The sequence below is a fragment of the Crassostrea angulata genome, unplaced genomic scaffold, assembly GCF_025612915.1.
Source record: "Crassostrea angulata isolate pt1a10 unplaced genomic scaffold, ASM2561291v2 HiC_scaffold_159, whole genome shotgun sequence".
Lineage (NCBI taxonomy): Eukaryota > Metazoa > Mollusca > Bivalvia > Ostreida > Ostreidae > Magallana > Magallana angulata.
The window spans coordinates 2,707-18,594 of record NW_026441713.1 but is presented as its reverse complement, the minus strand read 5'-3'; the positions used below and the strand labels follow the sequence as shown (position 1 = coordinate 18,594).

The 15,888-nt window shown below is 36.1% G+C and overlaps 1 protein-coding gene across 1 annotated transcript; it reads right to left on the bottom strand.

The window, feature by feature from the left end:
• Positions 1-105: 105 nt before the first annotated feature.
• Positions 106-14,703, bottom strand: LOC128169598 (uncharacterized; the record flags this gene model as incomplete). Its single annotated transcript, XM_052835713.1, has 6 exons — positions 14,581-14,703; positions 3,462-3,632; positions 713-828; positions 502-574; positions 297-410; positions 106-196 (listed from the first exon to the last, which is right to left on the bottom strand). Coding segments are annotated over exons 2-6 (550 nt in total), but the record flags the coding sequence as incomplete, so codon positions are not given.
• Between the last annotated feature and the right edge of the window lie 1,185 nt (positions 14,704-15,888).

Here is a 15,888-nt window from a genome sequence, read left to right as displayed (position 1 = left end):
TATTTGCATCTTCTATTAATTTAAACTTCACAGGAAACGAGTGAGAAAACCACACCCGATTTGTTATATATAATAAAAACTGATAGTTACTGGATAGGAAAGTACCTTTTAATGGAGGATAGTAGTTGGCCCGTAACATGGTAATGTTATCAGCCAAACCAATTTTCTTGTGACACTGCCTCAAGTAATCTCTATTCTGTAAAGTTACATTAAACAGTGTATAGTTATACATATTTCAAGACGACATTGATCAAAAATAAACATTTTAATAGGACATAAAAGATTGGGATCCTTACTTTTCCCAAACCAATGGAGAGAAGGTCCAAGACATGTAGTCCTAGCTGGAAACAGCTGTTATGCAATTGTTTCCATGCTGAATCAACTTCTGGTGGCAATTTTTCTGGTAGAGTCTTCAGGAAAGATAGTTGTTGAAATTAATTGTTATTTATTCAAAAATATATACATGTACATGCATATAAATATTTTTGTTTGCAAACTTGCCTGGTCTTTGCGATCTAGCAACCTCATGATGAATCCTTCCCTTGCGTCAAACACTGGTCTGTCATGATTAACTCTGTTAAAGAGAGAAAGAGAGAGAGAGAGAGAGAGAAAGCAGTGATTCTCTAGCTATTCTTGTTACCAACCCATCGATCAGACAAAAAGTAGAGTATGAACCTTGCCAGTCTGATAGTTTTCAGTGATCAAACGTTACCTTTCCGCCTCGAATGCAATCCACCCATGGAAATGGCCGGGTTGCAGAGCATACTGCTCTTTCTTTTCCCTCGGCTGATCAAAAAACGTCTTTGACGTCGACAGTGCGTTTGTAATCTAAAATCAATACATAGTCATAAGTATGACCACACACCAACGAGGCCTCACCTCTACTTCATCTCATCATGCCTCAAAATCGTATTGTATCAAAATATTTGCATCTACCGAGTATGATTCCCTCTATTTCTTACGGACACTTATAGTTAAGGGGATGTGCGGCCATCTTGTACATATGAGGATACGAATTCTTATTATGTGCAGTTCGACACCTGTTTCAAGTGACAAGCCAGTTCAAAAAATGTTTACATGTACATTCTTACCCTCAAATGTGCAAGATGGCCGCATATCCCCTTTAATTCATAGCTCTGTAGAACAGCATCAGAAACTGAAGAACTGAAATATACACGCCCCGTTTATTGATTGGTCGAAACCTACAGCGACTTAGGAAAAATCAGGGACTGCATGAATAATCATTCAAATTCCCAAAGAAGATGATTTGGCTGTTTCTTTTAGCTAACGTACTGATGCACATAACAGTAATTGAGAGAATTTTACATACTTTTTATGATCAATTTATTGATCAGTTAAAAGAAAGATGTAAATATAAACAATAAAATGCTTTCTTGATGATTCATGCAGGTTATTAAAGGTATGTCAATGCACGATGTTTTATCAATATTGTCGAAATTGCAATTTTGGCCAACATCGAGTCAAAATCGTGTTTATATCATATATTAGCTTAATTATTAAATTAGCATATGCAGCGTACCCTCTATATCCTGTTTATATTGTCGATATCGTAATATAGACCAACATCGAGTCGACATTGTGTTTACATCGTGTGCCTTCTATCTTGTTTACATCGTTGACATCGCAATGTTGATCGACATTGAGTCGACACCATACCACTTATATCCTGTTAACATCATCGACATCGTCTATATCGCAATGTTGACTTATAAAGAGTCAACACTGTGTTAACATCGTGTGTCTTCTTTCTTGTTTACATCGTTGACATCGCAGACATCGGAATGTTGATCGACATCGGGTCGACACGCACCACTTATATCCTGCTTACATAGTCGACATTGTTTATATCGCAATGTTGAATTATATCGAGTCAGTGTTTTGTTTACATCCTGTACCTTCTTTTTTGTTTACATCGTTGACATCGCCGACATTGCAATGTTGATGGACATCGAGTCGACATCATACCTCTTATATCCTGTTAACATCTCTTTACATTGTCTATATCGCAATGTTGACCAACATCGAGTCGTCAACACTGTGTTTACATCGTGTTCTTTCTTTCTTGTTTACATCGTCGATATCGTCGACATCGCAATGTTGATCGACATCGAGTTGACATCGTGTCTACATCGTACCTCTTATATCATGTTTACATCGTCGACATTGTCGATATTGGAATATGACTCACATCGAGTAAACATTGTATCTACATCGTATGCCTTCTTTCCTATTTACATCGTTAACATCGTCGGCTTTGCTTTTTTGATCGACATCAAGTCAACATCGTGTCTACATTGTACCTCATATCCTGTTGACATTGTCGACATTGTCGATTTCACAATGTTGACCAACATTGATAAGACACTGTGTCTACATCGTGTGCCTTCTTTCCTGTTCACATCGTTGACATCGTCGGCATTGCAATGTTGATCGACATCAATTCAACATCGTGTCTACATTGTACATTGTACCTCATTTCCTGTTTTCCTGTTTACATCGTCGACATTGTTAACATCGCAGTGTAGACAAACATCGAGTCGACATTGTGTTTACATCGTGTGCCTTTTTTTCCGGTTTACATCGTCGGTCGACATTGCAATTTTGATCAACATCGAGTTAATATCGTGTCTATATCGTTCCTCTTATATAATGTTTACATCGTCGATACTGCAATGTTGACCAACATCGAGTAGACATTGTGTCTCAACGTGTGCCTCCTTTCCTTTTACGTCGTGGCATCGTTGACATTGCAATGTTAATCGACATCGATTAAACACCATGTCTACTCCGTACATCTAATATCCTGTTTACATTGTCGACATGGTCGATATCGTAATGTTGACTCACATCGAGTCAACATCGTGTCTACATCGTATGTCTTCTTTCTTGTTTACATCGTCGACATTGTCGGTATCGACATCACACAATTGCAATGTTCACCAATGTCGAATAGACACTGTGTATAGATCGCAATTAATATTTCTCGCATTACTTTCAGTGTGAATCGGTTTATCCAGTGTGAGACAACAGTGTCAAATTCTATATCGTATAATGTTAGGAAATGATAAATAAAGGTATTATCTAATCTGTATGTAATTGGTTTGCTTAATTGAATACAATTTATCATACAGTCATTGAGAAAAATATCTTATGCTCTGCTTTACTTGCACTGTTTGTAAGTAGCGGAGTGGTAAACATAAAGTAGGGCAGAGTTCCGTCCTAAACCATGAATCTTGTCTCCTCAGTTGAATTTCACTATCGCACCCTTGAAATTAGGAATGACTGTGTTAATCTTGTTCGCACTGTTAACACCGTTAACATTACCTCGATGGTTCATGCCGTAGCACACATTGAAAAGATGAGACAGAGAACAGGAGAATGTATACTTTGAAAAGTCTTAACAAAATTTACGAATTGCAACCATGTATTTATAAATATACCAGTTCTCGGGGGATCCCGTGGTTTTTCAGGTACACGAACCCAACTTCTTGAAAGGCTTGGCATATCTGATCCGCTATCACCTTTAGTGTAGCCGTTTCAACCGACTCCTCAGTCACCAAAATGTTGTAGGACTGTAGATCAATCAGTGGAACCATGTTCACCAATAAGATCTGTAATTATGAATTTTTGAACAGTTACGTTATTGTGCTTTGGAAAAAAAACGTCAGTGACGGTCCATGGGCGTATCAGCAGGTTTTGGCGTACACATCGCGTGGGCAAAAATCTATACATCTATACTTATAAATTAAGACTTTTTGCTAATTAGCTTTAAAAGGCCTGCACCAGAGTAACTACATACATCTTCGGTATTTCAACACGTGTGTTATGATGTCCGTAAACTACAATTGAATTTTACCTGATACTGTGGAATCACCATTGTTCGTTGGAGACCAACGTTCGCGGCTTTCGTGGGTAACCCTTGCCCGCGAATTAACATCCCCACAAACAAATATGCAAGCAGATGTTTAATATTTACTTTACAAAATAGAACTTGCTACCAACAAAATTACGTCCCCACGAACCAGGAAAATTTTGGCTACCCACGAACATTGACCCCCAAAAATAAAAATAATTCCACAGTAAGTAATTATTGTGAAATTAATTAAAAACCACCTTCCATTTTAAGATAAAACTTACGCTTAACTAGGACGTAAGGTCATTTGCTTTATCACAACAATCAAACCTGTGCACTCTGCTACAATATGCACTGTAGAGTGCTACAATATGCACTATACTTTTCCAAAGGTTCAAAACATGACTGAGGCCAAAAAAGTCTCCCAAATTTACTTTCATTTCTAAAGGTTTTCCGCCAGCAACAGTAGTAGCTGTAATTTTTTGTCTACTTTGTATGTTGTCTATTTTACATCGAATTCTTAGCATTTTCCTGAGTATTTAAATGAAAACTTTGCATATAAAAATTAATAATAAATGATCAGAGTAAAAATATATGTGCGTTGTGACCACCTATTAATGAATTTCAAATGACATAACCTATTACATTAAAGTTTTGTAAGTCAAAGAATTCAGAACTATTTATAAATACCATTCTCCCCATTATATGTAAAGTTTTGAATTACAAAACTCTAATGTAACAAGTGGAATGATATACCATTGGAACTCTGTAAGCTTGAAAGGCATTCCGCAAGACCCTCAAAACATTGTTGTTCAAGTGTTAATATGAAACATATACCAGGGCTGCGTTCAAGATCGTAGCTGCTAGCCTAGCCACTAGGTCGTAGATATCTAGGTCTTTTGAACGGACAGCTAAGTAAGCCCCTGGGTCTCAGATTTGAAGTTGGAGATACTCAACGTAAGACTAATTACATTGACATAATTTGTTGATTTTAAGCGGAAATATGCATGTTAAAATTCATTATAACTCAAAGGATGAATAAAATATCACTAAATAAATAGATTTCATGTTTGTTACAAAGTGGTCACTAAGGTGACAATCTTGAATTTGATGCTTAGCAAAAATATTTAGGCTGGGAACATCTAAGTAGCGGCTAGGCTAGCTTACCGTTGAACTACGTAGCCCTACGTAGCAGCCACGATCTTGAACGCAACCCATTATATTTCCGCTTGAAATAACAAATTATGCCGATGCAATTAGTTCTTAGTTGAATATTTCAAACCTCAAATCTGAGACCTAGCTGCTAGGTTAGCTGCTACGCCTATCACCCCTGCGAATGTTATTGTCATTTAAATATTAGACCACGTGGTCTTATTTGACCCATTCAGTTTCGCAGCAAAAATCGTGCCTCGTGTTTATAGTCTATTTTATAGAATCTATATACTTGTAATCAAATATGGAGTCTACACGTTTAATGATTTTAAACTTTATCTTCATTAATTGATGGATAAAATGAGTTCTCGAGATAAATGTGACGATAGAAAAAATAAGGCTTTTTTCTGCTGTTAAAATAAATAACAGGTTTAGTAGCGATCCCCGCTAAGGATTAATTTTCGATCCGCGCCTGACTTAGTAATAGCATCAATAGTGAAACATACTATACTATTTTATGTAGAATGTTCCTTGAAAATGGCTCGATATACTGAGTACTAAGTTTTTATACAAAACAAACACCATTCTTAAAAAAAAACATCAACATGGTATTGCACACCACAAGCATCAAACATGGCTATGATTTTATTAAAGGGTACCTGCAGTGCCGGTCAATTTTTGATATAATGGAGATCTATGTGTAAAAACATCATCCTGAAAATTTTACAGCGATCGCATAAGTAGTTATCGAGATATTTGGGGAAAACCCGATTTCACACCTGAACGAGTTTTGAATCAAGCCGATTTGGCGCGAGATGAACTGTGACGTCACGGGGTCAACGCCGCTGCATTAGAAACAGGAATATCGTATGAAAACTGTTCGTTTTCTTGCATTGTTTTATCGATATATGAACATTTTTTTCTGTTGTTTTATTTCTTTATCAACCCTGGATGACTAATTATACTGTTGTTTGAGTTTAACCCGTATTTTATCGAACAAAAATGCCGATTTCGGACAATTGTTTGCTTCATGAATTTCGTCAAATGTGTAACACATTTTACATTTAAATGCACACCATATGTAGCAAAATGACAATTAATCAAAGCATTATTGTTATAAGAAACATATTTTGTTAATATTGTCATTCTTTCGATTGATTTCTCGGTGACATTATTATCTGATTGATTGATAATATTGATAATACACAATGATATTTCGTAAAAGGTAACTCGGGGTCTATTTCTCGTATAAGGCATAAAATTATTAATGATGTCGCCCAATTATTCTATAATATTGACATCGGACCAATAACAATCAAAATAGTATGCATTCTTTAACAAACAAACACGGGATTATAAACGGATCAAGGCGAAAGTCCAAGATGGCTGCATGATTAAGTCTGTCTCGTATTCTTTAAAAATACGATGATGGAATTTAATTTTACATTTATTTACATACTTTGTCAAAATGTTCAAGTTTATTTAGATTTCATAATGATTCGTTGTCAGTATTACAATTTAAGCTATACGGAGTTATAAAGCATTTAATTGCTGACCACAGCGCTCGAAAGAAAGTTGCACTTTATTAAATAAGAAATTATAAATCCGAAATAATTACTTATTCACATAAAAAAGGTTTCAATTGCTGAATTGTAAATTTGGTCATGATTTAAGTGATTAGATAAGTAAAAATAAAGGCATTTACTTCGAACATTAGTTTTACTATTAATAGTTTCATGCATGATTCTTTAATCACTGATTGACGGACTATACACATGTTTTAGCTGACGAATGCTTGATTTTACACAGTCTAATTTATTTTTCTGTTTTATCTTTAAACAATTGAGTAGCTAATTATACACAAATCAATTTACCAGTCTATGAGGTGTGAAACACTCTCTTTGTTCACCAGACTCGTGTACCTTGTGTATACATACCCCAGATACACGTGTGTCTGGAGCAGTGGCTTCGCTAGTTTACCTGTTTACCTGTGTCATTATCTCGGATCACTCGTGTGTGAAAGGATATTTTGTAATCAAAGAATGAATAATGAACATAAATTTGCCCATGTTAGCGTTTTAAGATATCGTATTCATCGGTAAAAAGGCGACGAGAATAACAAATTTTAAAATCCTTTAAAAAGAAATCTGATTGTAATAAAATAATAATGGATACAAATTTCTAGATCTACAATACTTAAAATAACAAGATACGTCAAAAGATCAGACCTATATAAGTCATTTTGGCTGAAAAATCGAATTTAATTTGAATAGCTTTGTAAGGAAATTTCCCTCGCGTTGACCTCGTGACGTCACTTCCGCTGAAGCCTCGTTATCGCCTAATTCTGTTTTCTCTTGATAAGATTTCCCAAAGCAGGTAAAAATAGCCACTTTGAAGAGGCGTAACTCCGTTATTTTTGCACCGATTTCGATGCGGTTTTTTGCATTAAATTTTGGTAAATAAACTCTTTAACATATGTTTCACATCGGCTGGGCTGCAGGTACCCTTTAAGCAACCCAATGTTTATATTTTCAACCACCTGTAGAGTGGTTGAACACGAACGATAACTCTGTTCTGAATATCATCGTTTAATTTAAATAACTGCTAGATAATGAAATAAGACATACATCTTCATAGATTTTCGAGTTTTAACCTAAACGGCCAGCACTAACGTATTTTGAGAATATTATCAGAACACTTATGCTTCCGCTCGAAATTTCACAGGAACTAAACAAATCTCGAGGAAGTCTCGTGAACTTTCATTCGAGCACCTCTGGATTTATTACATACTTAGCAACGATAAAGAAAACAATCCGAACACATTCGCAGGAGTGGGTAAGGTCTATAACAGAATTTAGAGCACGATCATGTGACAGCAATCGACTTATCGTGTGCTTGGGAGAAAAACGATATTATAATTTTTAAAAAAGTGTAAACTTGATCAGTTGTTTAACATTTTGAAGCTGTTCAGCAAGTTTGAATCCTTTTGACTATTAATTTAAAGGGACTTGGAGACTATTTGACTTAAAATTTTCAAATTTTCATTTTTTTCCATTTTCAATGTTTATACTGAAAAATATAGAAGTTTTTAATGTTATGTCAAAATATCAAGTTTTAATCAAGATACAGAGTTCGTAATTCTTGGTTTTGTAAACAAAGCTCGAATATTGTCATCTTTTAAATATGTGTTGTATTGGTGTAAGTTTCAATCAAATGTATCTTTTGTTGATACTACTATTTACGAAGACATGGAGTTAGTTTAAATTGTTTTTAACATGTTATTTTGTCTAAGAAATGGTAAATCTCTTCATTACATGTTTTGTAAACAACTATAAGACTCGAGATTTGTTTACATAACAACCAATTCTTACCTATCTCGCTTGTATCTTGACTTTAATTCAATATTTTGGTCAATCATTTAAAACGCACCAGTAAACCATTTTATATATAAAAAAAATAAAAATAAATTTTTTGATCTCAAATCGTGTCCAAGTCCCTTTAAAATATTGCCAGATGCTTTGATCCGTTACCCATCCACCTACTCTTGCAAAGAATCTGGCCTAGATTTGAAAATACAACAGGTATGTGGGAGAAAATTTCAGGAGAAGCATTATTATACGTAGTAGTAGTTTATTGGCGTATACATTACATACATTGCCATAGCATACAATTTAACAGTATTTTACAATAATTGTGGGTACAGGTGGGAGGCAGGTTATTTAAACAATAAAATGCTTTCTTTGGTGATTCATTCGGGATATGAAGGTAGCGACATTGCAGAAAAAATACATAACCCGCTAAAGCGGGTTATGTAATTTTTTCTGCAATGATCGCTACCTTCATTACCCGAATGAATCATCAAAGAAAGCATTTTATTGTTTATATTAACATCTTTCTTTAAGCTAATTGATAAATTGATTATGAAAAGTAAGTAAAATTCGCTAAATTACTGTTGATGTACGTAAGTACGTTAGCTAAAAGAAACAGCCAAATCGTCTCCTGTGAGACTTTGAGTCTGACGTCTTCATGATTATTTCGTGCAGTCCGTGATTTTTCCTAGGTAGTTGTAGGTATCGACCAATCGATAAACTGGGCGTGTCAATTTAGGTCCTGTCACTTTCTTGTCAGTTTCAGCCGCTGTAGATTTCGACCAATCAATAAACGGGGCGTGTAGATTTCAGTCTGGCTGTTTCTATAGAGCTATGAAAAACTACAAGTTTCCGTGAGAAATAGAAGGAATAATCCTTGGAAGATGTCAATATATAAATATATATAAAAGGTATAAAGTGGATGAAAAAATATCAAAAAGACCAACAAAGCAGTAGTTATATATAAACTTAATTTACGCTTATTCACATCTGATGGTAAAGCTGTCCCTCTTATTAAAAGAATCGTACACATATTTACCCAGTTTTTTTAACATAAATATAGAATCAGAATTGAGTAAATCAATAAATTTTGCCTTACTTGGTCGTACATAGAAGTATTTGTTTTAATAAATAATTTCCTTAACTCCGTGTAAAAATCATTATAATAGACGACGCTCCTTTGGAAAATCAAATTATTAAACAGTCTTGCAAACTTAATTTTAAGCAACGTGACCAGTGTAATAGAGTATCACTTCAGAGAATGACTGCTGGAGAAACAGTATTTGCAGGTCTGTACATGTAGCTCCCGGTCTGAACAAAATTGGATGGGCGACCTGGGAGCTACAGTGCCTCCCATAGTAAAAAAAAAAACTGCAATTTACGGCGCACAAAAAATTGCGCTTGTTTTGGACTGATTAACCTTATTTCCAAACTTATTCTGTGAAAACAATTAACACCATTAAATTCTTCATTCAGTTTACTGCTGATATCGGTACTTTACTTGCCTCAAACTTTCTCTTAACAAGCTTACCGATCTTTAAATTCACGTCGAGCTTGAGAGTCGTCATTTTTAAATGTAAACAAACTGCACCACTTCACTTTACAGGGCTGGTGATGGAGTTTAAAAAAATATCAGAGGCAAGTAAAGTGATGATGCTGTAGTAAAATGTCCTAGGAATTTTTTGGAATCAAATATTTGTATAGAATATGTTCGGAAATTAAGTTAATCAGTCCAAATACGGCGCTTTTTTGTGAGCCGTAAATTGCAGTTTTTTACTATGGGAGGCACTGTAGCTCCCAGGTCGTTATCCTGTTATTAGCATCGCGATGCTAATAGTTTTTGACGTTATTTTACGTAACGTCAGAAGCGTTAAAATTATCAATAAATACTCTTTATACCTTTTTAAAACATCAGGATGATGCATTTGTGTAGAATATTACAAAACATATAATATCACTTATGTGCATTCCAGTACTTCATCACAAATACACTAAATATTCATACTTTGGCAAGAATGTTTCGTCTCTCTATATATACTCCTGTTATTGACATCGTGATGCTAATAACAGGAGTATATATAGAGAGCGAGAATAATATGTCCCTCTATCTATTCACTCTTAAATGCCTGGAAATTATTAGCATCGCGATGCCAATAACAGGAGTATATATAGAGAGACGATGTTCAGAAATCATTATAAAAGCTCCACAAAGGGAAGTATTCCCGGGAAAGAGGGTTTCTTTGGGGGTCCATCAGAAAACAAGAGGCCCATGGGCCACATCGCTCACCTGAGGAACAATAGGTATGATAGCTACATGGAGTCATAAAACAAACAATCTGGACAATGTACAATAATACATGTAGATCCTGTATAAATAAAATCCATTTTTCCCCCTTGGAACTCGGATAGCCCTGATTGCTGCCAATATTTACAAGAGCAGACTTTAATCACCGCTCCTGCACATATATAGGGACTCAAAGTTACGCAGGCAGGGATGACCGCACACCTACTCAACTCAACAGGTACCAACGTTTACGCAAGCAGGGATGACCGCACACTTGCACCAACAGCTCAACCTAACGCAAGCAGGGAGTGCCGCACACTTGCTCTAGAAAGGCCTGAACACCAGCATGGATGACCATACATTAGTGCTCCGCCGCTACCACCACCAATACAAGCAGATATGACTGCACACTTGTATTAATGCGATACAGGGCAGGAATGACCGCACACTTTGTATCGAAGGTTAGAAAACACGTAGATTAGATAGAGCAAGGATGTTCACACACTCAATCTATCCATACCTGTTCAAGTTTAACCCCAAACAGTCGCTCATCGAAATGCAATAGACACTGTCCCTATATATGTGCCAATCTAAAATAATTCATAGTATCTAAAAATTGGAAATCAAAAATAAACAAAATAATCCGGCCTTACCCAAAACTTCTTATGCAGAACAACTTATATACATTGAATATTTATTATTGTATAAAAATAATCATCACAATAATTGGCTAACAGTGGATGCATTAATTAAAATAATCAAGAATCAATAAATCAAAGGCAATAACTCAATACAGTAATACAAAAAGATTCTAATGAAAAAATAGCTGCCTGCTTCAATTTTATAGTCATATCACATGTTGAGTATTGCAGTTCTCAAAAAGATCCTTTACAATTGTTTATATATGGGATATTTAGCTACATCAAACTCTGAACCTTCTTGTGAGGCCGAAGAATTGTCCTGGAGCCAAAGTTTTAACAATGATAAAGAATCATCTTGCTGATTAGTTTCTGAGAAGAAGATTTTTAAAGATTTACTTTATATATTCCTATGTAAAACTTTAACACCCCCCCCCCCCCATGTGGCCTCACACTACCCCCAGGGATCATGATTTTCACAACTTTGAATCTACACTACCTGAGGATACTTCCACACAAGTTTCAACTTTCCTGGCTGATTAGTTTCTGAGAAGAAGATTTTTAAAGATTTGCTCTATATATTCCTATGTAAAACTTCGACCCCCCATTGTGCCCCACCCTACCCCCAGGGATCATGATTTTCACAACTTTGAATCTACACTACCTGAGGATGCTTCCACAACAGTTTCACCTTTCCTGGCTAATTAGTTTCTGAGAAGAAGATTTTCAAAGATTTACTCTATATATTTCTATGTGAAATTTTAACACCCCCCCAATGTGGTCTCACCCTACCCCCAGGGATCATGATTTTCACAACTTTGAATCTACACTACCTGAGGATGCTTCCACACAAGTTTCAGCTTTCCTGGCTGTTTAGTTTCTGAGCAGATGATTTTTAAAGATTTACTCTATATATTCCTATGTAAAACTTCGACCCCCCCATTGTGGCCCCACCCTACCCCGGGGGTCATGAATTTCACAACTTTGAATCTACACTACCTGAGGATGCTTCCACACAAGTTTCAGCTTTCCTGACTGTTTAGTTTCTGAGAAGAAGATTTTTAAAGATTTACTCTATATATTCCTATGTAAAACTTCGACCCCCCATTGTGGCCCCACCCTACCCCCGGGGGTCATGAATTTCACAACTTTGAATCTACACTACCTGAGGATGCTTCCACACAAGTTTCAGCTTTCCTGGCTGTTTAGTTTCTGAGAAGAAGATTTTTAAAGATTTACTCTATATATTCCTATGTAAAACTTCGACCCCCCATTGTGGCCCCACCCTACCCCCGGGGGTCATGAATTTCACAACTTTGAATCTACACTTCCTGAGGATGCTTCCACACAAGTTTCAGCTTTCCTGGCTTTCTGGTTCTTGAGAAGAAGATTTTTGAAAATTTCTCGAAATTTTTCATTAATTTCTAATTATCTCCCCTTGAAAACGGGTGTGGCCCTTAATTTTCACAACTTTGAATCCCATTTGCCTAAGGATGATTTGTGCCAAGTTTGGTTGAAATTGGCCTAGTAATTCTTGAGAAGATGTTGAAAATGTGAAAAGTTTACGGACGGACGGACGGACAGACGGACAGACGGACAGACAGACGACAGACAAAATGTGATCAGAATAGCTCACTTGAGCTTTCAGCTCAGGTGAGCTAAAAACTGGGGTTTGGTTTTTTGGGGGGGATGTCACTATTACAGAGTGTTCAGTTCATCTGAAATACGGCTTGAAATTATTAGCATCGCGATGCCAATAACAGGAGTATATATAGAGAGAGCGAGAATGATTCGTCTGTCTATATATTCACTCTGAAATGGCTGGAAATTATTAGCATCGCGATGCCAATAACAGGAGTATATATAGAGAGAGAGCGAGAATGATTCGTCCGTCTAATATATTCACTCTGTAATGGCTGGAAATTATTAGCATCGCGATGCCAATAACAGGAGTATATATAGAGAGACGATGTTCAGAAATCATTATAAAAGCTCCACGAAGGGAAGTATTCCCGGGAAAGAGGGTTTCTTTGGGGGGTCCATCAGAAAAAAAACTGGGGCTTGGTTTTTTTGGGGGGATGTCACTATTACAGAATGTTCAGTTCATCCGAAATGGCTTGAAATTATTAGCATCGCGATGCCAATAACAGGAGTATATATAGAGAGCAAGAATAATCGTCTGTCTAGTTATTGTCCCGTTATCGACATCCCTGTGTAATGACAATGCATTTAAAGTCCGTGCATTTAAACCTCGTCCAAATTTCACGCATTCTTTTACGGAATAAAGAGCAAGAATGTAAATTATTTACTCACAAACCCATCATTATCAATATAAATTATGAAATTTCTTGACATATTATTCAACGGAATAAATGGTATACATAACATACAAGAAACAACTTCGCATTTGACCTTTATTCCGTAACAAAGTTGATTTTAATTATAAAACCCAATGCCATTTTCCTTCACGATATAAGCATTATAGATTGAAATGGACTCAAAATCCGACCTTTATTCCGTAATGAAATACTTTTAAAATACAACTTTGGTGCCTGATTCTTCATCGTAATATGACATGGATTAACACTGATATATCTTAATATATTTTACCTTTATTCCGTAGTAGATCATTACAAAACAAAACGTTCCTGTTGTTACACTTTAAATACCGTTATGTACAACACAGAGAAACACACAAATATGTACATTTTAATAGATTCAAGAAATAATAACGTGAACTTTATACTTCCCCTCTTATAAGATAAGTATTATAAAAGTATTACAATTGGGCCTACAATTGACGTTAATAACGTCAACAACGTCAAAAATTATCAGCATCGCGATGCTAATAACAGGATAATGCCCCTTACGGATGTAGGCTATGCCTGTCCACTTCTCAAAAGAGAATAAGGTCGTCCATCCGATTTTTTTTCAGACCGAGAGCTACAGACTCCCAGGTCTCCATCCGATTTTTTTTTCAGACCAAAAGCTACAGACCTGCAGCTAGAGAAACAGAAGAAAAATACACAGCCAATATAAATATTTCTGTGTAAACTTATACTATTAAACCCCATTGACCTGTCCGGAAAATATAGGTCAAAAAATGCATCGTTAAAAAAGTGGATACCTCGGGGGAAAATATAACATGCCTAAAAAAATTTTCTACACAAGCTCCTGTGAACAAACGAGCAAACCAAATAACTCACATAATCAATTTAATTTAAATATTGACGATCAATTATTCATTGAAATGTCACATCTTACCTGCGGAGGACAATAAGGTAATGACACTATGGAAGCCAGTAAGTGTCAATTTTTGTGCAAAACCGTGCTATACATTTAGACTGGTCCTCTGTCTCTATCGTACGAAAGACTGGTCGATCAGAGAATGCATCACCAGGCTGCGTATACATTTTGACCGTGTTGGTGTGACTGTCTCATACATGTGTAAATTTTTGGCGGTTGTTTCAGATTGAACATTACAACGTTATCTCTATTCATGACGTCTTTCGAACTCGACACGTCATATTTCAGCGATACCCAAGTAACTGTTAGTTACAGGCTTTAACTGTCTTGAGCCGATCCTCGAAAATATATCACATTGACTTGTGAAAATAGAAGGGTATTTTTAATTTGTAGGGCATAAAACTTACTGGATACGACCTCGGTTCATATCGGTTTTAATCTGGCAAGCAGGATCGTAGCACTGTCTCTCGCAGCCCCCCCCCCCCCCATTCCCCTTCACCTTTTTAGGAGCATGTAAAAATGAAGTGAAAATCAGAATATAAATAGTGAAATGGAAGTTATGGTAGCGAAGTTATGGTAGGTATACAACCCCCCCCCCCCCCCCCACCACCACCACCACCCCCAATGCTCCTACACTATTTGAAACACGGAAAGTATAACAATATAATAGAAGTGTAAGATAAGTCTGCACCCCAACCCACCCCCATCAGCGGCTACGAAAGAGGAATTAAAGATTTGAGATGGGTTTTTGTTTTCGCTTGATTTTAACCCCCCCCCCTCCTCCGAAATGGATAAGGATTTTGAAGGTTGTCGATTTTTTTGGGTTGATATTGCTAGATTTTTGGTCTTTCTGTCCTTCCCTGTCCAACTTTCAAACGATGCTACCTGCCTGGTCTTAAAATTTATTTTCCGATCGATCAAAACCTTAGCTACACTCAGAGACTGCACGGGATGTCGTCGGACTCGAAAGTATCTAGAGGTAGTAGAGGTAGCATTTCACATTTAGCTATCCCATCAGAGTAAATAAGTAACTAAAGTAGTTTATTAAATGTCCATGTAAAAATCATTGTGTGTGTATACGTATACATGTACACTGTGAATCATTGTATTTATTACAATGAAAAAGTACATGCACTCTGTCCAGCACACCTATTCATCACCCTAATTCCAAATTTCTACCCAAATGGGTAAAGTCCAGCATATACCTTGGAACCGTTTTGATAGACATCTTCACATGTATCGTTTTGGTAAAAATGATGAGAATTAATTTACGAACTACATGTACGTATTTACTATATACAAATATAAATACATGTAACTCTAAAA